The following is a 24,601-nucleotide window of genomic DNA, read 5'->3' on the forward strand; positions in this document are numbered from 1 at the left end:
CACCAAATGGACTGTCTTGGGTATCTGTGATCTTGGAGAGTGGAAAATGGGCAACAAACTGGTGGATGAATTGGGTTACAACCGAACGGTCGCCCTTGCCATCGTACTTGGTGAACTTCCATGAGGCACAGATGACGGTTGTAGAGGCTAAGACTGGGGTTGTGGAGGACTGAGCAGTGTGGAAAGAAGTTACCAGAGTTCACAGTATCTGTTGGAACAGGTCCCTCAAGTCTTCTCGGGCCTGTCACTCAGACTGAGCAGTGTGGAAAGAAGTTACCAGAGTTCACAGTATCTGTTGGAACAGGTCCCTCAAGCCTTCTCGGGCCTGTCACTCATGGTTCACCTTCACTTCCAACTCTACCCACAGTCACTCCTCTTTGGCCTTGCGTTTGGCTTTCCCTGCCAGCTGTTCGGCCAGTCTTGCTTCATGGTCTCGCTCTTCTTTTTTTGTCATCCATCGACACCACTGTTCCATTGAGGAACTTTGTTCTTTGGGTGTCTCTTGCTGGGCCAAGGTCGCCTGTACTTCTGCCACTTTTTTTTTCCATTTGAACTCTTTCGAGTTGAATCTGGAGTTGCCTTATCTGCTCCTTTAACTTATGGTTGTCTTCGTCCTCTTTTTGCAAAAGCGTTTCTTCGAATGGTTCTTCTTCTTTAGTAATGTCTCTGGAGCTTGATGCCATGGTGAATGGGCAAGTATTTTGTCTCGATCTCAGCTTTACCATCCACAGGATGCTCTCACCCTAGGTTGCCGGGTTGAATCACGTCCCAAGCTCTAATACCAATGTAGCATACGCCAAGCTAGGACCATGTGAAACGAGGCCTTCTTTAAACCTCAGTTTAGTGAGTCTTTAGCAATCCTTTAAACAGCATACATGAATCTAAAACATGTAGTCGAGACGACACTAGATGGGGTCCCAAATTACCCACTGAAGGACACCCCTGCAAGCAAGAGTGTTTGCTTTATTTCTTCTGGAGAAATGAATACAAGCTAAACTGTGTCCACAAGACTGAGTGGACAAAGTCGCTGTGATTGACCGCCAAACGCAAGGACAAAGTGACCAAACGCTGGGCAGAACTATGCTTAAGTTGTAGGTGACTGTGAAGCTATCTTCGAAGAGGATACACCGGCCCGAGACTGAGGGTTGGTGTGCTGAAAACTCCTGAAGAGACTGAGCTTCGATTTGCCTCAGGCTGGAAGAACAAGAATGTTGTAAGTATGCAAAGGCTGAGGGCCTAAGCACACATGCTTGAATGTTTTGCTTGAGACTTGATTTGATTTTTGATGATTTAATCATTTATGGACTGAGGGCTGAGGTGCCTTTTATATGTCCATGGGGATGCTGGTCGGCTGTCAAAAGGTGTTGTTGGCCTGTATTTAATCTGCCATGACTGCAATAAATAGCATAAAATGCTAGTCATTGGTTGTGGACTGTTCTGTTGGCTGGTTGACTGCATCAACCCTGGCCCAACTGTAGTCTGGACTGGCCGACTGCTGCCCAAGCCCTCAAGGACTGCCAACTGGGCATGGAGGGTGGCTACGGGTACTTAATACCCCTTGCAAGGCTGCCCCTCCTCGGGACTGCTTTGGGGCTGGCCCCTACTACATGAGTGCAACTACCATGCTTTTCTTCTACTCCTAAAGCTGATATCTACATGCACCTACATGATGATTACTTACAGAATTCTCCAAAGTATGTTAAGAGGACTGACCTGATGCTGACAGACCTCTATGGCTCGGAGACTGACCTACGTAACTTGTGCCCTTACATGTCCCGGACTAGGGTCACAAAGGGGTCACAACATACGACAACATATCCTAAACGGTTACTACTTCTGTACGCGTTCTTGCACTGTTGCTGAGCCAATTTGTCACCGTGTACCATAGTGCATGGGTACACGTGACACCTAGCTTGAGAGTGTTGCATATTGCAGTATGCTACTTTCCACCAAAAAAATTAGAATTTGCATGCAAGGTGATAGAGAAAGGGGAGACCCCATATGCCCCATTATTTGCAAATATTGCAGAGTTCTCCCAACAAGGAGATGGCCTCTTGTGGGGGAGTTAAATGCATGGAGAGCGGGGGAACAAGTATGGCCATTCGACTTCCAAGGAGATGCCATTATGTTCTCAAAGATTAACTTGGTTAAGATGTACCTCTAGAGGGCCAACTAGGAAGGCCAACCAAGAAATGCAGAATGCAATAGCATACGGTAGACACTTCTTGGAGATAGGGGATATGCATTAGTTAAATATAATGGGGCATCCACACAGTTAGACAGCCTTACACGTTTCCTACATAGTGGAGGTACTAGTACCATGGATTACCTCATGGGGTCTCTCCTACTCTCCTACCACACAGTCACACAGGCTTCAAGAGAAACTTCTTCACATTAGAGCATATCTTTACTTTACAGGCTATCGTAGAAAAGGAGGTCATGGAAGAGACGTGTGTATTGCTGCTTTGTCGATTTCCGCAAAACCTTTGACTATGTTTGCCAATCCCCTTTATAGGACGCCTGCAAGAGCTCCAATTCTCACATGAAATGATATATGGGGTGTAATGACAGTATATGAGCAGTACTCGGCCGAGTATGTGCTACACCCAGTGGACTCTCGAGTCTCGGGAGATATATGCAGCACTATTGGGGTTAAGCAGGGCTGCCCACTCTCACCTACACTATTCGGTCTATACATTAATGAGATTGCAATATTTGTGGAAATGTTCGAAGGTAGAGGCTCACCATTGGCCCAGACAGTAGTGCCCATATTACTATATGTGCTAATGACATTGTGATCTCATATTCAGCTCAAGGTTTGCACAAACACTTGGATGCATTGGATAGATTTTGCAGAGAGAGAGAGAGAGAGAGAGAGAGAGAGAGAGAGAGACTTTATGATCAATTTGGGCAAAATCAAGGTTATGGTCTTCAACATATCTGATGTGGTCACCACACGATTATCTTTCTTATCCAGAGAGGCCCGAATGGAGATTTTGTAAAAGTAAATATACCTTGGAGTCACTTTTACAAGCCCCCCCTTTTGCATGACCGTGGCTACCACTAACCAACTCAGCAAGGGGGTGTTTCTAGGCACATTTCTCAGAGCCCCGTACTAACTGTTGGCTCTTTGACACTTTAGTACGACCAACAGCTATGTAGTGTGAAGCCTTCTGAGGCGGCCTAGGGAAGGATGAGTGGAGGAGCATAGAGTGGCTACACGTGATGATGTTGTCATGCATCATCAAGTGTAAGCCATTTGTACCACACGACATCATACGTGAATAGTTTGGGGAGGCCCCATTGGTTATAGATGCCCTCTTTCAGACACTCACTTACATTCAGCATGTATACACTCTTGACAAAGATCGCCTCCTCCTACGGTTAGCGCTAGAATCCTCTATGCACTTCGCAAAAGGAGGGGGAGCAGGTGAGACGAGTTGGATTGCCCTCCTCCTTGTCCACATGACCGCCACCATTACCAATACATGCATAGTATTTGGAGGTAGTTGAGTGGTTGCATGCACATGGCATACAGATGGAACGTCTCCCCCCATTTCCCAATACAACCAAGATTCCCCCTACCTCGACCTCTCACAACATGATATCAACCAGATCAACCGATTAGATCTACTCGGAATACACATACATCAGGCATGTGTGTCACCATCATAGATTACAAAGATCACTTCTTGAGACTCTTAGGATGGATTCATGGAAATCCTGAGGTACATACAAATACACATGTCACATGCTATGTGTATCACGATTGGCCAGCTCACAGTATCCTCCCACCGCCTGAGAGGAGAGACTGGTGAAGTCAAGAATGTCCCACAAGAGATGATATGTAGAGTATGCACCGTGGGAGCCGTAGAGGATGAGGCCCATTATATGTTTAGATGTCCGGCTTACTACGAGATGCAGGAGATATTCCATTGCAAGCCGCATGCCCCCAACCCCGAGCATTAAGGCCCTCCACTACACACAGACAGATCCAGGAGGTTCTGTCACGACCCTATGTTTTTCTCGACAGTATGCAGGTGTGCACGGGGACATGGTGGATAGTGTGAATGGCATCAGTTTGGGAGTTTAAAAGGACTCAAGGTTTTAACAAGGTTTATGGAGTGTCTCAAGTCATTGATTGCCTATACTAACGATGCCTAGGACTCTACCTAATTCAGTTGTGCCACCACAAAGATCCGCTATGCAGAGAGGGATAGAGACAGACCCCAAATACTTCACGACCCATCATCATGGGTTTCTTTCATCCGACCCATGATGGAAGCCCTTTCTGAGATGACCACGATATAGCCCTGATCCAGATGCCCCTACTCACTAGAAGAGGCACCCGTCTCCCTAGACAGAGCGATCCAAGTGCAGCAAGCTAGACACATGAGACCCACTAGTCCAAGGAGATGCTCCACCCAACAACTTCAAATCCAAGAGATCCTCTAGAGATACGGGAGTGCGCTAGTGCTCATGGTGCTGCTACCAACGATTTGCGTTGACTTGGAGAGGCTCGCGACGAGCAACAGGGGGGTACGGTAACAGGCAGAAGCAAGTGATGCGCTAGCAAGAGCAGAAGTGGCTATGTTACATATTGGCGACGTGTTTAAGAGATGCGGCAATGGGAAGATCATGATTGCAAAAGACAGTTGGGCGGCAAGAAGATGTACGGACGGATGAGAGAGATGGGGGGTTCTACACCAACCAGTATATAGGTGGGCAGGGAGAATGTCGCGTGCTTCCTATTCTTCACGGGTCCAGATGTGCTCTAATACCGTGTTGGTTTACATGGTACTAGGGTGATGGCTAGATGGGCAAGAGAGAAAGAAAAACAAAGAAAGAAAGAAAGTTATATTGATGTCTTCAAAAGGCCAAAATGACCTATGAGACCAAAATGTTACATCATGTCCGAGAGAGAGAGAGAGAGAGAGAGAGAGATGAAAAAGCTGTAGAGTGGTGCACTCCCGAGTGTGTGTGTGTGTGTGTGTGTGTGTGAGAGAGAGAGAGAGAGAGAGAGAGAGAGAGAGAGAGTGTGTGTGTGTGTGTGTGTGTGTGTGTGTGTGAGAGAGAGAGAGAGAGAGAGAGAGAGAGACCAAAACGCGGATCGATCTATGAAGGTGCTGATTTAGGGTTTGCAGCTACTGATTTAGGGTTTGCAGCTGCTGAATTAGGGTTTGCAGGTGCTGAATTAGGGTTTTTAGGTGCTGAATTAGGGTTTGAGAGAACGGGCTTTCTTTGCTTTTGTACATGGATTTGGATGACCCGGCTGCTGTTGGTGGCATGGCTGCCAATAGCCTTAACATGGATCTTATTGAGGAGATGATCAAGAAGGATGTGGGTTATGCTTCAGATGCCTCGGAGCAACAAAAACGTCAAAGGCTTGATGTTGATGCAAGCTACACTCCGGTGAATGTTGGAGAGAATGTAGAGGAAAGTTCTCAGGTACCTTCTCCGAAGTTTGCACGTTTGCTGCAGATCACTGGTGAGCTTCTGCAAGAATATGTGAAGGCAAATAGCGTGCAAATGGCTGCAGTAGATAATGGTGGTGTGGCTGATGTATGCATGGAGACTCCTTTGTTGCTACAACAACTAGCAGATTTTCATGATCGTGCTGCTATCTTCTTCTTTACTGGGTGTATTCCGTTCTTGCCTCGTCTTAGAGCATGGTTGGGCCGCTTAGTGTCACCTGAGGCACTTGAGGAGATTTATGATGGTCCGAGAGGCTTTTATGAAATACTTTTTCGCACTTCGGAAGCCCGTAGGGCAGTCTTGGAGCAGGTGCCACTCTTTTTGGATGGGCAGTTGGTTCATGTGGTTCCGTGGAAGCCTATGGCAGAGTACCAAGATATGTTATGCCAGGCTTGCCCAGTTTGGGTTGAAGTGAAACAATTCCCACCAATGTTTTGGCGTGTTTTACCAGGTCTCATGCGAGGTATCGGTGATGTCTTGGTGGTGCCTCGAATGACATCTAGAAACCGAAATCGTCTATGCATGTTGTGGGATACTCGGAGACCTAGGCCGACACATTTGCGTGTCAATATGGCTGGGCTGCAACCTTTAATGTATGAATTGAGGTGGGATACATTTGCTGGCCACTGTTTCAAATGTGGTGAGATGGGCCACTTTGTCTCCGAATGTCCTAAGAAAGAACAAGTTGTTGCTACCAAGGATATCGTTGATGAGTAGTTGCCCGTGGAAGATGAGCATGATGCTCCTTTACATGATGCCCAGCACATGGATGTACATGTGGATGTTCAGAATGAGGTTGAGCAGCCATGGGTGGAAGTACGTGGTAAAAAGACACGATTTGTTGCCCCGCGGGGGGGACTTCTCAAATGCTGTTTGGCGGGGGCCTTTGCGCACTCATCAGGGGCCCTTACATACATATGCTCGTCGCCCTTTGGGTTCAGGTGCCCAGCAAACAAACCAGGATTGAGAGGCCGGGAGGCCAACTTTCTCAAGGTACAGGGGCTCTTGGGGTGGATAGAGTAGAACGCTATAACAAAAGAAGCACAACAACAATTGCCTCTTGTCTTTGGTTCGAAGGGTGAGGTCATCTCGCCATGGGATGGTCATTACCCTTCGGCACGTGCTCCGGAACTCCAAGGGCAGTCTAAGATCACAAATACCATGTCTAAAAGAGCAATGCTTCAAAAGGTTCGTGATTTGGCAGATTGTCCTGGGCCTAGTACACGGCCTTGTTGATTCCTTTTCTGGGAAGGCTTATGAAAATTGTAGAATGGAATGTAAAGGGTATTTCTTCGCGCCAAAAGCAGTTCAGGCTTTGGCGTACAACTTTTTGTCATGGTTGGGATGTTTTGTGTGCAGTTGAACATAAGCAGCATAAGTTGGCTGGCAAAGCCTATGTATATAAGGGGTTTCATGTTTTCTACAGCAGACATCCTGCTTCACATCGCAGTCAGGTGTTATGTTTGCTATTCGTTCGCAGTTTCAGCCTTCTCTTGTGATTCAAGATGTTCATGGAAGATTTCTAGTGATACAGATTGTTTGGGATGAGACGCCTTTATGGTTGTTAGGGGTGTATGCTCCAAATAATGCTCGTGCACGCCATTTGCTGTGAAATGACTTGTGTGCTCTTTCAATCTCTCATCCTAGCTTTGTGATGGGAGACTTTAATATGTGTCTCTCCAGGGAGAAAGCCACGTCGCCTCATTCTGTAATGGATGGCCCAGAGAGAATGGCGTGAGAAGCTTTTGCAGCAAGGTCGCTAAAACAAGACATGTGGTCTTGGTTGCCATCCAGATGAAAGGGATTACACTTATGCCTCACAACAGTTTCGGGGCACTTATGCTAGATTGGATAGGATGTATATTTTACATCAAGATCTCTTTTTGCCACAGGTTCTTACTATGATGGTTGATCAGCAACAACAGGTTTTCTCGGATCATTGGCCGCTTGTGTTTGAAATGGTCTATCATCCTGTGGATGCATATAAAGGCTTGTTTTGGGACGCTTGCCTTTGCGCTTAAATCACACTTTTTTGGAGCATGAAGTTTTTGATGTTTATATGCATCAGTTGATACGACATTTCTCCACAAGAGTGTCCATGGCTCATTATCATGCTTGGCCAGTGTTCCTTACCAACACTCGGAAATTAGCGCGGCATTATGGTCTTGCTAATGCCTCTATACAAAAACAACATGTGGCTCTTCTTGAGTCGCTTTTAAAGGGCTTGCAGGTGCTCATGTTTACTGACTCTATGGATGCCTCTATACAAAAACAGCATGTGGCTCTTCTTGAGTCGCTTTTAAAGGGCTTGCAGGTGCTCATGTTTACTGACTCTATGGATGCTAAAGTTGTGGATGCCATAGAATGGCTGAAAAAGGAGCTATCTAGGGTGCAAGAAGCACAATATGTTTGCTTTAAACTACTTGCACGTCTTGATGTTTTGCCGGATGCTAACTGTCAATCTCATCGCTTCTATGATAAGTTGCATCAAAAACATATGCGTGAGAATATTGTTAGGCTGATGGATAGCCAAGGCAACCTTGTTACTCAACCTTCTAAGGTTATTCAGCATTGCATCAGGTTTTATGAAGATTTGCTTACCCCTCGAGAGGATGTCTCGCCGGCTGTCTTGGCTGCAAGGGAGTCATTGTTTACTGAAGTACGATATCAAGTTGACCTTGATGTGGCGGTTCAGCTTGATGCTCTTGATACTCAAGGGGAAGTGGAAGCTGTTCTCTCCAAACTTCCCATGGGAAAGAGCCCTGGTTGGGATGGTTTGACAAATGAGTTTTTCCGAAAATATGCTGATCAGCTTGCAGAGCCTTTGACGCTTATTTGTCAAAGGGTTTGGGATGAGGGATATATGCCTGCCGATTGGAAGTTGGGCATACTTCGTTTGTTGCCCAAAGTCCCTTCGCCTACTTCTTTGGCTCAATGGCGCCTGATCTCACTTATGGGTATTATGTATAATATCTTTACAAAGATTTTTGCCAATCGCTTGCAGAAGGTGCTTCCTACTCTTATTCATCCATATCAATATGGATTTGTGCATGGCAGGAATATTTTGCATAATATTCTTAATGTTCAAATTGGAGTGGATTATGCCAAGGCAAAGAAGCAAGAGTTTGTGATGGTGCAGCTGGATCTTGAAAAAGCTTTTGATCATGTCAGCTGGTCTTTCCTTTCTCAGTTAATGACAGCCATGGGCTTTGGTCCCAAAATGGCTAATTTGGTGCATTTACTTGGCTCTGGCTCTATCACGTGGATTATGCTCAATGGAGGACTTTCGGATGGTATTTCTCTCACCCGTTCTCTCCGACAGGACTGTCCTCTTAGCCCTCTTTTCTTTGCCATTGCCACTCATCCTATGTTATCTCGCCTAGATGCTATGGCATCGCATGGTAAAGTGGTTGGTTTGCATTTCCCTCATGGCAAGCAATTGGTTGCTCAAGCCCTTGCGGATGACACTTTTATGTTTCTCAGGGCCGAAAAAGCCAATATAGATCGAGCAATGGAAGCTTGGAATAATTTTGCATTGGCTTCTGGGCTGAAAATAAATTCAACAAAATCAGCCCTCATTGTATGCACGGAATTTGATCTTGAGGCATTAGGGTGGCAAGACCGTGTGGTGCATACAAGAGACATTGTTCGTCATCTTGGATATCCGGTGGGTGTGGATGTGGACCCCCAAGCGCTTCTTGCTTGGATTTCTGCTCGGATCTTGGATAAATTTGTGTATTGGAAAGCTCAAGGGTGGCCTATGCACGTGAGGGTTAAGGTAGCTCAGGTTATTATGCTTAGCATGATTTCCTATTTTTTGCCTTTGCTACCTTGGACGCAAAATCTCTTCTCCGTTTGGTTGCTCCCATTCGGTTTATGTTGTGGAAGAGGCAAGGAAATATTATGGGTCAAACATGGATAGCTTGGAATCACATTACGACGCCCAAAAGAATGGGTGGGGCTGCTTTACTGGATGTCCGCTTGCATATGGTGGGGCGTAGGTGGGCGCTTTTTCAGGATATGTGTTTGCAGGAGCAGCCTTGGGTATTCATGGCTCGTGACTTGATTGAGTTGGAGGGATTGTCACATGGACGGACACGTGTGCAGGCTTCATGGTGGGACATTTAAGCATCTTCCTTCACTCCACTGCCGGTATTTCTAGATTAAGGTTGCCTCTTCGTAGTCAGGAGGAGCTGGTTGACTCTGAGTTAGCTGATGACACAGCCATGCTCTTGGAGGCCTCATTCATATGTTGATGGTGGCACTGCAAGAGTTTTGTTTGGCAACAGGGGCTCTCGTTATTTTTCACAAATCTGTTGGTTTTGGATTATTGATTGGCCAAGAGTTGCTTGGGTTACATAGCTTGATTTTACTTGGATAAACAGAGGATGCAGTGTTGCTTACTTGGGATGCAAAGTTGGGGTTGATATTTCTCTTACACAACAGTTTTCTCCACTTATGAGTATTCAGAAGAAGTTTCTTCATTGGAGCTCTAGGAGATTCGATTTAGCCTCCAGAGCATTGGTGACTAATCAGGTATTGCTTGCCTCGGCTTGGTTTATTGCCTCTTGTTGGTGCTTCTCTCGTGTGTGCATTCGTCAGTTGCGGAGGTTGATCCACAATTTTCTTTGGTCGGGTTTGGATGGCACCATAGACACACGTGCTAGGGTAGCTTGGCTTACAGTTACTCAGCCGAGACGAGAGGGGGTGAATGCGGCTCATCCTGTCTGTATTCGCTCATCTCACATTTTATCGCATATTCTCCTTCCTTGGCATGAAGTTCTACTATTGACTCGGTGGGATCCTGGTCATGAAAGACTACTTTTGAACTCTTTGCAGTTCGAAACATTTTTGGAGTCGCGTGTCATTGTTTGGCCAGACAGAGATGCTTCACGCATACGACTCAACCGCATGCTCAGGTTAGGCTTGGTTAGAATCCGAGATGCTGTGATACCTGGTCGTGACAGGCCATATTCGTTTCGTCGTACTCGGCAGTACTTTAAGGTTCCTCGGACATTTCAGCCACTATGGGTTGACATCATGCATGCAGTTGAGCCTTTTACTCCATTGCCTCGGCCATCTACAGATCAGCCTTGGCTTGATTGGGCACTATGTAAATCTGGTGACTTGATATCACTTTCAGCTAACCATGTCTATCATAAGCTCGTATCAGAGAAAGATTGGGTTTCAGCCAAGGCCAATAAGGTGTGGGGATTGTACAAGTCTAAATCATGGTGGCAGAAAACTCTTATGCGTGGTTGGCAATCTAAACTCCCTTACCAAGGTAAGGTTTTCATTTGGAGGATGTTGGTGGGAGGGTTACCTACACGGGATCAGCTCAGCCGTCGTAAAATTACATTGGCCTCTTGCTTCTTCTGCACGACATGCACTGATACAGTTATGCATCTGTTCATGAGTTGTCCAGTGGCCCGTCAGATTTGGTCTTTTGTCTCTCGCGTTTGGGAGGCAGTAGAAAGGTCTACTGTTTCGGCTCATCAGTGGATATTTGGGATTTGTTCTCAAGTCATTACTTCGGACAGTCACCTTGTGATATTCCATTTTCTTAGATGGACAGGACTTTGGCATATTTGGACTACACGGAATGGGTTCATCTTTGATTCCTTGTCTGGAATACATGGGCACATTCTACGTATCCGCGGTTTGCTGTTTTGGCAGTTTTCTTCTCTTCTCTCAGCTCAGCTATACTGATGCAGATGTTATTTCGTTATGGTCTACGACGGCTCGGCTGGCTCATCTTTAATGCTTTTATCTGGGATGCTTATTTGGCTAGGAGGCTTTCTTATTAGTGTACAGGTTTGCATGGTCATGATCCTTTAGAGGATCTTTTGTGGGGGGGGGGGGGGTTGGCCATAGGTTCTGTGTGAGCCATGTGGCTGATGTACATTTTTACATATAATATAAAACACCATTTCACGAAAAAAAAAGAAAAAGTTGTAGAGTGAGAGCCAAATTGCATGACTCAATAATGATTTCATTAATGTGTTGAATCTTCACCAAGTACATGCTTTTGTAGGCTTGAAACCTTGCCTTTTGACCCATAGAGATCACACACACAATGAATTGATGACACATAAGGGGTACGTGTACGGTACGAGTACGTAAAGTACGCATCAAGATAAGTTCTTTAAGTACGTTCACGTTTTTTAATATGTATGTATATAATGTATGTATATAAAATAAGAAATATCTAGCATCCATACAAAAATAGCATGAAAGACAATGGTAATATTGAAATGAAAACTAATCTATTAACTACTGAGCAATGAACACTAACTAAAATAATTAAAAAACGGGCCAAATAAATGTTGTACATTGAACCTCATATTTGGTACGAAGACCTTATCCATACGAGGTACGGTACATATGGAGTGGTACGGAAAGTACTGAAGGTACGGGTACGGAATGCAACTATGACAAGGAGTGTAGGCTAGCTCACCTCCAAACCGTAGATTCCATCCTGAATCACCCCCGAGCCAGAGGTTAAGGCTCCAATTCCACAAACCATGCCAATCAGCATTGGTATACCACCAATGCCTGCCTGCTAAGGCCTTCGACGTGACCGTCCGTGATCCGTCGAATCCAATCATGTTCACGACAGTAATCCTGCTCCATCACTCACCACGGAGTGAATAACTCATTGTTCACAACCCAAGTCTCACTTATATAGTGGCTACTACTACAATAAATAATTGTACGGTCATAAATAGCTAGTATACTTTGTATTATTAACCATGACCTTAGCCGCATGTATCAAGCTGCTTTCCTACTCCCAGGCTCCCCTAACCCTGCTAGTTTAGGCCACTATTCCCAAGGATTAGCATTAGGTACATAACAATCCGATAGAGGCAGGGATTCTCCACTGATATGACATGCTCCCAGTACAGGGGCCCAACATTCCCTCCACCATCAGATCAGTCCTAGCCGAGATGGATAATGTCCTTAGTTGATCATGGCATATCTCGCTCAATGTGATCATCTGCTGACTACATGTACACAAACTAGTGGCTCGGTATATCCATGTATTCATTGTAGCACTTTTGGTCTCATAGACCCTTGGGGTCCTTTGTAGACGTTGATATTACACTCTTAGTGTGTGTGTGTGTGTGTGTGTGTGTGTGTGTGAGAGAGAGAGAGAGAAAATCATAAAACAAAGCATTACACCTGCCGCGGGCCAGAACACTGAATGATCTGAGATCAACAGTGCATTGCTGCTGTGAATGTCAACTCGACTGATGGCTGCCCTCCAACAAGGGCGTTTATCATGTAAGTTATGAGCTAAAGTTTCCAGAAACTCAGAAGATACACAAACAAGAACCTGCAATGCCATCCCCAAATCAACACAAAAAGTTGAGATATATCGCACCTCCACAATGATGTTACCATGCAATACTGCCCTCGAGGGTTCAAAAAAATATGTTACATAAACCAGCATCAGAAAATGAGGCAGGTAAGCGCATGATAATAATATAATTCACATACCCCAGGATCCACAAGCTCATGTCCCAAAAGAGGGCTCATGACATCTCTTGCATAAGTCTGAATCAGACTTTCTACACTTGTTGCAGCAGCAACCAATGGCCAGTCTGCCCAGACAGTCTGTTCCTGCTCAGACAAAACTGGCTTTCCAAGTTCACAAACTGGTGTCTTCTTCTTCAAATCCTTCGAATCAGAAGATATCTTCCTCAGCCGTAACACTTTTCCCACCTTCCCCCAACATGCCAAGGTGTTAGTAAGCTTCAATTTATTCATGAAGCTTCAATACAACTACAAAATGAAAATAAAGAAAGTAATTACAATTAATGCAATAAGCCCATAAACTTGCCAGCCTTGATCTTACAAAGCTCAAACCATTAATACCAGAGTTGACTATCTTTCTCAGGACTATGCCATGCAAAACTGTATGATCAATGGCTACATGTCATGCACATGACATGTACATGCTAATCCTTGAAGGGGCAACACATAAAGATCAGATTTAGAACCAGATTCAGGAGCTTGTGCAGCTAGTATTGGCAGGGAAGACTTGTGGATAGACCAAGAGGCTGTCGGCCAGCAAATAAAGGGGTTGTTCCTATGTCGGCTGCAGCAAAGGGATTTTATGGGTGGGACCTGGCCGACAGCAGGTCGGCCAGTCCACACATGCTTCCAAGGCCTATATAAAGCAAGCGCATAGCTCATTGTGGGCATCTCTCACCTAGTTGGGGTGTTAGATCATAGACTAGGCTTAGATTAGGTGTTTCAACCTTTTATGGGGCAGCCTAGGGCTTGCCATGAATGTACCCTTTTTGTACTATATGAATATATTGAAACTCAGCTACCTCTCTCCCTTCTCTCCATCTTCTGTTTGCATTTTTGCATCAAGTTGTTCCAGGAAAGGTGTTTAGGGCTGAAAGAAGACTCCCAGAGCTTCCACATGTGACATTGGTATTAGAGCTTCAAGCTAGTTCTGAGATATTGTTGCTACCCATTGACCACCCACCCTTACTACATCGTGCATGGATGAAGCCATCGCACATGTCTTGATCTTTTGGTGGTGTGGTAACATTGTATCAGTATCAAGTTCAGCAATGCTAAACATTGATGGTGTCCCAAATGAAGGTGCACAGTCCAAGGAGAGTAACACAAGACATGGAAGAAGTTCCCAAGAGATTGGTTGGTGGTGTTCCACAAGACCCAAGGGGAATGGCAATTCTATAAGTCAAATGCCACTTGGGACATACCAAGAAAGGCTTTCAAGCAACGGTTCCAGGGAGGATGATCCTCCAAGGGGTGGAGTGAAAGTGCTAGACTCAATACTCACGAAAAGTAGACCAAAGAAAGTGTTTAGGGACAAGAAGGCAAGGGGACAAAGCGGAGCAATGCACAGAGTAGAATTGGAGAATAAGCAAGTTTTTTCAGTGAAAAGGTTGGCTGGAAGGTAAGGATGACAAGTTGAGGACAAAAATGGCTATTTCAGCAGGCCAGCAAATAAAGGGGTTGTTCCTATGTCGGCTGCAGCAAAGGGATTTTATGGGTGGGACCTGGCCGACAGCAGGTCGGCCAGTCCACACATGCTTCCAAGGCCTATATAAAGCAAGCGCATAGCTCATTGTGGGCATCTCTCACCTAGTTGGGGTGTTAGATCATAGACTAGGCTTAGATTAGGTGTTTCAACCTTTTATGGGGCAGCCTAGGGCTTGCCATGAATGTACCCTTTTTGTACTATATGAATATATTGAAACTCAGCTACCTCTCTCCCTTCTCTCCATCTTCTGTTTGCATTTTTGCATCAAGTTGTTCCAGGAAAGGTGTTTAGGGCTAAAGAAGACTCCCAGAGCTTCCACATGTGACATTGGTATTAGAGCTTCAAGCTAGTTCTGAGATATTGTTGCTACCCATTGACCACCCACCCTTACTACATCGTGCATGGATGAAGCCATCGCACATGTCTTGATCTTTTGGTGGTGTGGTAACATTGTATCAGTATCAAGTTCAGCAATGCTAAACATTGATGGTGTCCCAAATGAAGGTGCACAGTCCAAGGAGAGTAACACAAGACATGGAAGAAGTTCCCAAGAGATTGGTTGGTGGTGTTCCACAAGACCCAAGGGGAATGGCAATTCTATAAGTCAAATGCCACTTGGGACATACCAAGAAAGGCTTTCAAGCAACGGTTCCAGGGAGGATGATCCTCCAAGGGGTGGAGTGAAAGTGCTAGACTCAATACTCACGAAAAGTAGACCAAAGAAAGTGTTTAGGGACAAGAAGGCAAGGGGACAAAGCGGAGCAATGCACAGAGTAGAATTGGAGAATAAGCAAGTTTTTTCAGTGAAAAGGTTGGCTGGAAGGTAAGGATGACAAGTTGAGGACAAAAATGGCTATTTCAGCAGCTTTCTTTAAGAATTTGTAAGAAATCAACCTGAAATTCTCGTGCTTGGGGTAGCATAAATAATGAAAAGCACCTCTAGACTCTAGAGTTTTAGTAAACATTTCCAAGATAAATTTAGTATTAAGATTGCGATGTTCTACATACTACTTAGGGGCAAGCTTCAGTAACACATCATCCTTGAAGAGTTCTAAGTATCACCCCTTTGGGTTGATGCGGTCTTTCTGGAAAATCACCTATCTTCTAAGGAATTGGTCCCTAAAATTGACCATCTACCTAGAATTGTACTTGCCCCATATACAAGTTAGACTGACATGGAACCACATAAAGTGTCACATGCACGCCCGTGCCATGGCTAACCCTGTGCAGGAACAGTCTTAATCCCTGATTAGTGTAGCACTGTCAGTAGTAGAAGCATCAGGAACGTCACCCTCAGCATCATCGTGGTCTATAGCACCATCAGCGTAGGCAGCATGTCATTGGTCAACATCATCATCAAAGTCACCATCAGTGTCAGCACAGCATTAGCAGCACTATCCAGCAGTGGGGAGGTCACAAGGACCTGTCGGCTGGCAGGAAAACAGCCCGTCACCTGGCTGTTTGCCTTGTGCAGCAGGCAGCCATGGGCTACAGGTAGGGACAGCCGCTGTGGGCAGCGTCTGAAGATAAGCGCAGCAAAGAGGAAAATTATTTCCAGCATTTGTCCAACCCAAGCTGGCCGACAGCAGGCTTACTGGCCGACTGCACTCTCAGCAAGATATATAAGCAAAGTACATCATATTCAGCATTAAGCAAGTCATAAAATCAGTAGTTCATCATAAGACATCTAGTATTCAGTAAGAAGCATGTAGAAAGGGGCCAGGTCAACCCCTATGGGGCTGACCACAGGCCTACATCATGTACAAGCAGTAAGCAAATTTTTTGTACCATAGTAATACAAGAAAACGTGAACACTAATCTCTCTCCTCTGTGTTTTAATCTGAGTTAATTAGCATCAATGTTCTTAAGTATGCTTAGGGCTGTGGATCAGTACAGCAAGGCTTCCGCACATGCAACACAGAGAACCCAAAGAAGCAGAGGCAGAAGAAGAAGGAGATGCATCCATGATCACCTCAAATATGGAAAGGCATGGACTCGTTAAGGTGATCACCTCAACTATGGAAAGGGCAAGGAGAACGCAAGTTTGTCCACACAGCTGGCTTGACGACACTAGTAGTGCCTCAAGCGTTATTGCCTCGGGCGTTTACTGCTCTTCATTTAACCTACTAGTGTCATCACTAGCGATGTGGCCTTAGCCACTATTATGTGAGACAAAGAGAAGAAATTAAATTAGTATCAAATCTTACAGTCGTTGGAGGACAACCACTTGGCTTTTGGGGTTTTTCTAGCCATTGTGCCGTTAAACTGGAGTCTTTGGCTTAGGTGGATGTTTTCACGGCCATCCTTGGTTGTTTGATCATAAGGGAAAAGTCTATTACAATGAACACAATGCTTTCAACCATTAGGCTGTAAGGGAGCCTTTGTCTTCTTCACTCACGAGACTCATTGCTTGTGTTTTCGCTCTTCAGATGAAGTGGGCAATATGCAAGGGTGGCCATGTTTGCATGATGTATTCAAGCTATGGTGTTTGATGAGTTGGATGGACTTGCGGAGGTTTGAAAGCGGATTTTGGATCAATATGGTCACCTTTTTATCTCGAATATACTTGCCCCGATTACATGCGCGGAAACTCTCTGTCTTCTTTCAGCCCTAAGCACCTTTCCTAAGAACACATATATGCAGCCATGTAGAATCCTAGGAACACATAGATGCAGCCATGTAGAATTGATGGAGAGAAGAGAGAGAAAAACACGGAGTTTTCACCTAATCTACAGTATATTTATATTACCAAAAGTGTATGTAGGACTATACAAATCCTGGTGGCCTGAAGCACACTCAAAAGTCGATCTTTGACTACCAAAGTGCTAGTTCTAGACCTATCTCCAAGAGGACCTCGAGGAGCTGGTCGGCCAGTTTTCATGCTGTCAGCCAATGAAATCTGTCCTCTAATGAGAATTCCCTAGCAATAAATGCCAAAAAAATCACATAAAATACTATAAATGCTGCCAACTGGAAAAAATACTATAAATGCTGCCAACTGGAAAAAATACTATAAATGCCAGGTATTGTTCTCAGTCCTAAATAACTTGTTTATTAGCTGCCAAATCCCATGTTAGCTTTAGATTAGCCATGTCCATGTGGTATGCACATGACATCCCCTCTTGTAAGCCCAGCGGGGCGTGCCATGACAGATTCAACCACGTATCCAAGAGATAGAGATATAGAGAGAGAGAAGGTAAAGAGAGGGAGAGGGAGAAGGGAACTTGCACAGTACACACACACACACACACACACACACACACTGAGCAGGGAACAGGCCTTTCACGAATTTATTCAGGAACAATCCACGAGCTTGCAAGCCAGGATCAATACATCAATGAATACAAAAGCAAACCTTCATCGGCATCGAGGGGAGAATCTTCCTCAATTTTTAGTCTCTAGTTATGTTTGAGTCTAGAGTTCTCTGCCTGGGTTGTCCCCCAAAATCTGAGTTTTTTTGGAAGTCTTTTTGGAGTTGTTGTAATGCCTTGATGCTATAAAAGGCAAAGATGTATCATTATCCCAATTAGGAATCTGGAAGGGTGACTAAGCAATAATCTCAGCTTCGATCATAAGCTGATTGAGGGAATAGTTATCACATGGGACGTGATGTGACGGAGTTGGAAGTTGGTTGCTTCTTTTGTGTTCAGGTCTCACCACCTTCGCTCCAATCCAAGGGGGTGTCGGAATTATCAGAGTCTCAGTGGTGTGGAAGGGTTGTTCAGGTCTTGTCCGGTGTGAACACCCTCTTAGGTGTGAACGCCCCTTATTAAGGGTTAGGTCAACAGATAAGGCCCATTGCCTATAAAAGCATGTACGTAAGTCCTTCATTTTAACATCTAATGAGTACCATTCAAGTTGTGCAATCTCTCTCTCATACTTGAGCTCTCTCCCTCTAACCTTTGTGCTTCATGGCTATGGCTTGAGCTCCATATCTCTTCTCCCTCAAGCCTACATCCACACATCCACATCATGAAGCTGTTCCAACCTCCATAGCCTGGACCTCTGTGTTTTCTACAATGTGGACATGCTTCTAACCATCGGCCAGCTCAGAAATGATGTGGCTGGATTCATGTGTACGTAAATGCATTTGTGCCAAGTCACTGTATTCTTGTCCAGGTGCCCAATGAGCACAACGTTATTAGTATTATTATGGTGTGAACACCCTAGATTAGAGTTGGCCAGCCAACTAGCCCAAAAGTCACTATACATAGAGGGCTATGGCTGAGGGTCATATCATTCATTCATTCATCATTGAGTCATTGAGACCTCAAGTGCTAGAGGTAATTGAGGTAATTGAGCTTGCAAACCCACCCATGAGGACCAGTCATCATACCGCACCAATCTACAACCCCACTCGACCACCGGGAATCACCTTGGACCACACTCACCAACTACAGCATGCTCAACGTCCACAAGAGCGGCAGCCCTCCACACGGTAGCTCCAAATGAGGATATTCTCCAAATGACATAGAGACACTCCCCCACTCGTGGTGGACATGACAAGCCTCGACAATCATAGATCCCCTCTACTGAATATTCTAGATGGCTGAGGATGATACCACACGCGTGCACTCTCCTTTGTACTAATACACAGAGGCAACTGTATCGACCGTGTAACTGTATCGACCGTGTATTTTGTTTATAGAGGTCTTTTTGTGAGAAAGTCTCTTGTAAGAGAATAGTGGGAGCATGTGCATTGTCCTGAAAATCCATTTTGATATATAGTCTCTTGTAAGAAAACAATTAATACATCTTTTTTGCTTCCTTGTATTTGCTGTTATATGTGTTCATACACTATATGGTTAATCAGTCTGAACATGGATCCATGGCTCAATGACACATGAAACCCTTATACCCCTTTTGGTCTCAGACCAATTGGGTCTTTTGAAGACAATAATATAACTTTCTTTCTTTCTCCTCTTTTTTTAAAGACCACGGAGGCCATCAAGTGGCAGGGACAGGAGAAATATACTTTGCTCCTTCCACTCTAGATTGTAGAGTTTTCCCCAAGGTTTCCAAAGTCACATCCTTTGGAGGCCTTCTTCGCTGTAGCAGCTCAGCCACCTTATGTGGTCAGATTGAGAGACTAACATATAACAGCTGCGATTTGGAGAAGCATGCTACTGCACTTGACCTTGTGTACCAGATACAGAGACACATGAATGAGTAGCGGATCGATTGCTCCATGCAAACACAGTATCACTTCCAAAGGCGCCTAAAGCATATCTATAAGCTACATGCTTAGCCTCTCTGCATCTGTAGGTCTTTTCTTTTGATTGAGCTTTGATGAATGCCATTGTGCATGTGTGAGGTCTCATAGATCCTTAGGGTATTTTGTAAGAAGTCGGTGAAGAGGCGTGCACTCTCTCTCTCTCTCACACCGTGATCGAACAAATAGAGCTTTTCAAGGGGGTTGAGAGACTTACTAGAAGAGGATTGGAGCCTTGATAGGCGAGCACAATGTTGCCTGCACCCTCTCCTCTATAACACCAGTCCAAGGCATCGGCACCACTTAATCGTAGCATGCTACCCTCCTCCATATGCTGTGTGATGACAGCTCGTTGCTCCTAGTGGTAATGGGCTCAGACTGCCCGAGTTCTAATGGGTTGTGTCCGGGCAGTGGGACCTTTAAAAATTCTCGCATTTAATATAAATTATTTCTTTGTGTTGCAAAGGTGGAATAATCCATCGTCTCGTGTAAGAGTTCCAACACCTGGCACCTTTAAAAATTCTCGCATTTAATAAATTATTTCTTGCAAAGGTGGAATAATCCATCGGCTCGCACAAGCAGCCCCTACCGTGTAGCTCAGAGGCATCGAACTCACTCACGCCCCCATTATGAGAGATATAAGCATATTTTTTTAACATATAAGCATTTTTTTAAGCTAAGGGTTCATGGGATGGGTAGTTTGCCCCCAAGTGCCTGATTTCTCAAACATGCACTTTCAGGCAACCAATGAGTACGTGCTTGTGGCCTCCTTATGTGGAATGATATTTAACAAAGCCGAGCTATTGTTTAAAAAGACAACCATTGTTTCCACCCTCCATTTATTCCATCTTTCTACTCTTCCGTGTAAAAAGGCAACAATTGTTGTTGCCACCCTTCATTTATTCCACAATTGCTCATGTAATGTGGATGGAATATATACCAAGATTTAGCATATTTTGAACCCTCTAGGCAAGAATATGTATTTTTGCTAGAAATTTGATGGTCACCACTCATAAACCATCGTTTCAATAAAAAATAATCATTATTATTATTACAGCATTTAGTAGGTAGAAAGTCCTTTATTACATAGCATAAAAATGATGACACACTTCTATAATGGGTCCAAAATCTTCTAATGAATGTCATGTTATTAAAGCTCAATGGAACATTTTTTGTTATCAAAGGTCCACATCATAGATTGTTTGATCAAAGAAAATGATTAAGGTGCATAGGAGTAATTATGTGTTTGAAAAAGGTGAGATTTTGAGTCAAACATTGAGATTTATGAGGTATATATAATAAAGATACCTTTTAAAATGCCTTAATGCACTTTTTGGAAATAATTTCAAATTTCAAATTTTTGGCACATGCAAATGGCAACCCGAATGATGAGATTAGAGATAGCCATGTCGAAAAAGTAACTTATGGTAACATCTAAAAAGTGCATGGGTTAACCATGGTTACTTACAATGAAAAAGTAGATGTGGAGCCCAAGCAAGGGTGAATCTTATGTTGGTCCACATAGCTACAACTTTTAATGAAGGGGACCCTAATTGGTAAATTCCCATAGTGTTTTCTTTGCATTGGAGTTCTTCACATGTCAATTCACCTCATGTGACTTCACTCTCATGGCTTCACCTTTTGTGTAATGCACCTTAACTTCAAACTCCCATTGCAACATCCCCTTGCTCTTTAAACTATAAGATTGCAACCATCCCAATGTCGCCTATCACCATCTTTCTTACGCTTTCTTGCTTGTACAATCTCGAACCATAACCTACTTACCTTTGGTCCAAATTAACCCTATAGACCTTCGTATGTCCACACCACCCCTCATATGCATACAACTCCAGATATAAACATTCATAACCTGCATCGTGGACGACTTCCAAACATATGACAAGTAAAGACAAGGTATAAAGAAAGTAGGATAGCAAAAGTTAGGGGACTATATGAGAGAGAGAGAGAGAGAGAGGGGGGGGGGGAGAGGGGGGAGTAAGCAAAAAAGTCGAATATAAAGGTAGCTAATTAAGCTTTTTTTTCTAAAACCAAGATCAAATCTCACTCATTAGTGGAAATAAAAACCCAACTTTTCAAAACCTTTATAATTAGCCATACCCCTTCTTTCTCACAATTTTCCTTACAAGCCATGGCATCTCTTTAGCTCAACATGCACAAAAAAATAGAGTGCCTCAAAATCTCGTCATATAAAGCTACATGGTCATGCCCTTTGTCAAGATATCTTAGTGGCTACCAAAGCATCATGAAGTCCCCCCACTGATATGAACCTTTGGAAAGAGCTTTCTTTTGCATTAGAAACCATTCCAGCCATGTTCACATATCATCTTGCTAAGTGGTTGCTTCAGTGTGACCATCGCCTTAACGTGCACGTTAATAGCCTCATTTTTTAAGTTTCCAATTGTACTAGGAAATGAGTAGGTCAAGAATAAACATTTCTCGAACCTAGTCATTTTTTTAAAGGAACTTCTAGTCTTCTTAACGTTAGCAACTTCTAGTCTTTTTTACCTTTGTAATTTCTAGTCTTTTTTACTTTAGCAAAATTAGGCATGTTTAACTTCTCGTCTTTTTTTCCTTAGGAACTTCTAGTCTTCTTAACATTAGGAACTTATTTTTTACCTTTGTAACTTCTAGTCTTTTTACTTTAGCAAAATCAGGCATATTTTTAAACCAATATGGTCAAAACATGTAGGATACAAACACCTAGCAGCTAGCAACTTCTAATCTTTTTCACCTTAGCAACTTCTAGCCTTTTTTACCTTAGCAAAATCAGGCATGTTTAAAACATGCATGATATAAACACCTAGTGCTAGTACCTAGCAGTAGTCTTTTTTACCTTAGCATCTTTTTGAGCTTAGCAAAATATGGCATGGTTTAAACCAATATGATCGAAACATAGAAGATACGAACACCTAGCACCATCTCATTGTTGAGGCTATGTCATCATCTCATAATTGAGTGAAGGCACATCTCTAGCAGTGTGTCTAGTAGAAAAAGGAGGTGGTAAATATATCTCAATTGTTGTTGATAACAAGGGTGAGTCCATTGAGGTGGAGACCATTGTTCATAAGCATACGACAACAACTTCAGTCTTGCTTTATCATCTCACCAATTAAGTAAAGACACATCTCTAGTAGTGTGTCCAATAGAAAAGAAGAAAGTTGCAAATATATCTCAGTTATGCTGATAAAGAACAAGGATGAGTGCATTGAGGTGTACATTGAGGTGGAGACCATTGTTCATAAGCATACGACAATAGCTTCAATCTTGCTTTTGACATGGGTCCAATTCTAGGAAAATAGAAAAAATAGGAACTTGACCACAAATTCAACATATTCAATATTTGAGTGGATAACAAATAAAAACACTTAGCTTAGATCATGACTCAAACATTGGGTACAATCATCCCCCCTCATGTGTGTGGCCTCTCCCCACACATGAATTTTATTCCAAAATAGGCCATAGCCTCCAAAAATATAAAAAGGTACTTTTACTTGCATGACACTCTCTTATGCTCAAAATAGAGTGTCCATAAATTGAGGCTAGGTTTAAAGCATATCACGCTTAACAAAATATTAAAGTTTCAAGTCTAAGCTTGATAAACCAAGGCTTTCCAAAATAAATCAAAATGTGCACAAGCTAGCACATGTATATACAAAGCTTGTTTACAAAATGGTGTGCATAATAATAATGTGTGAATTCTTCTCAATCTTTTGAATCCTCCTCACCTATAAAATAACCAATAATAAATTGGTAAACAAATATTTCATAAGTATACAAACCATAACCACACACATGTTTGCCAGGTGTAAGTAACCTAGGAATCACCCTTCCATATAAACCAAACTGTAACAAACATTGGAGGCCCTAACCATACGTCAATGTATACCAAACCTATTAATATTTAGAATGGCATTACCCATGATATTAACATAATTTGGCTTGAAGCAAAGATAATCCAAGCGTTCCCAATTTATCTAAGAGAGTAGAATAATATTTCTAAGAGAGCTTAAAATATATTCCCATAACATTCCCTCTTGCTTGAGTTTGCAATTGCCCTCAATTGTGGGTTTGTTGAAATGAACAAAGGATCTTAGGGAAGACACGAAAGTATTTCTCAAGTACCCATCTTGCATCTTCACGAGGATGATTTTGGAAAGTCACCAAGTATTTGATATATTGATTTCCAGTACGAGTTAATGTAATCTGATAATCAATGATAGTATCTTGAAGCAAAACTTCTTGCTTACCCTCAATAAGAGGTGGTTCCCCTCATACACAGGATGAGTGGGAAGTGATCCCTTGAAAGGTGTTAATAAACTCACATGAAATGAGTTATGAATCTACTAACGAGAAGGTAGTTCAAGTCTATAAGCAACATCATTAATTTTGTGAATCACCTTCAAAGGTCCATAAAATCTTGGGGCAAGCTTAACAGTTGAAAATTTTTCAACACTCTTAAGTCGACGCTTCTCAATTCTTAACATATTGTTCTTAAGCATGAGCAATATAATGTTTTACATAATTCAAAATGCTACTAAAATCAATAGTGAATTGATCAGAAGCTTTGATTTTGTGGAAAAGTCTAGTTGCCGGAATAGGCAAAGGTTTTCCATACACAATTCGAAAGGTGCTCGACCAATAGCTGAATAAGGAGTATTATTGTAAGCAAACTAGAGAAGATGAATGTACTTATCCCATGAATTAGATTGTTGGACAACATAGGCTCTGAGTAGATCCAAGATAGTACTATTAGTAACCTCAGTTTGTTCATTTGTTTTTGGATGGAAAGTTGTGGAAAAATCTACCTTAGTGTCTAAGTTGGACAAAAGAGTGATCCAAAAGTTACTATAGAATCTTGGGTCTCTATC

At 43.3% G+C, this 24,601-nt stretch overlaps 1 protein-coding gene across 2 annotated transcripts in view; it reads right to left on the reverse strand.

The window, feature by feature from the left end:
- LOC147621282 (inositol-pentakisphosphate 2-kinase-like) overlaps window positions 1-20,083 on the reverse strand; it is a 61,839-nt gene extending 41,756 nt beyond the window's left edge. For both annotated transcript variants that reach the window (XM_086823984.1, XM_086823983.1), the window contains exons 1-3: window positions 19,930-20,083; window positions 12,976-13,200; window positions 12,658-12,811 (exon numbers count right to left, since the gene is read on the reverse strand). In XM_086823984.1, the coding sequence (XP_086680110.1) occupies window positions 12,658-12,811; window positions 12,976-13,200; window positions 19,930-20,043 (493 nt within the window). In that variant the 5' untranslated portion in view covers window positions 20,044-20,083. The remainder of the gene's footprint in view (window positions 1-12,657; window positions 12,812-12,975; window positions 13,201-19,929) is intronic.
- Between the last annotated feature and the right edge of the window lie 4,518 nt (window positions 20,084-24,601).

The sequence above is a fragment of the Cibotium barometz genome, chromosome 30 (genome assembly GCF_041138505.1).
Source record: "Cibotium barometz isolate CiBa-2024 chromosome 30, ASM4113850v1, whole genome shotgun sequence".
Classification (NCBI taxonomy): Eukaryota; Viridiplantae; Streptophyta; class Polypodiopsida; order Cyatheales; family Cibotiaceae; genus Cibotium; species Cibotium barometz.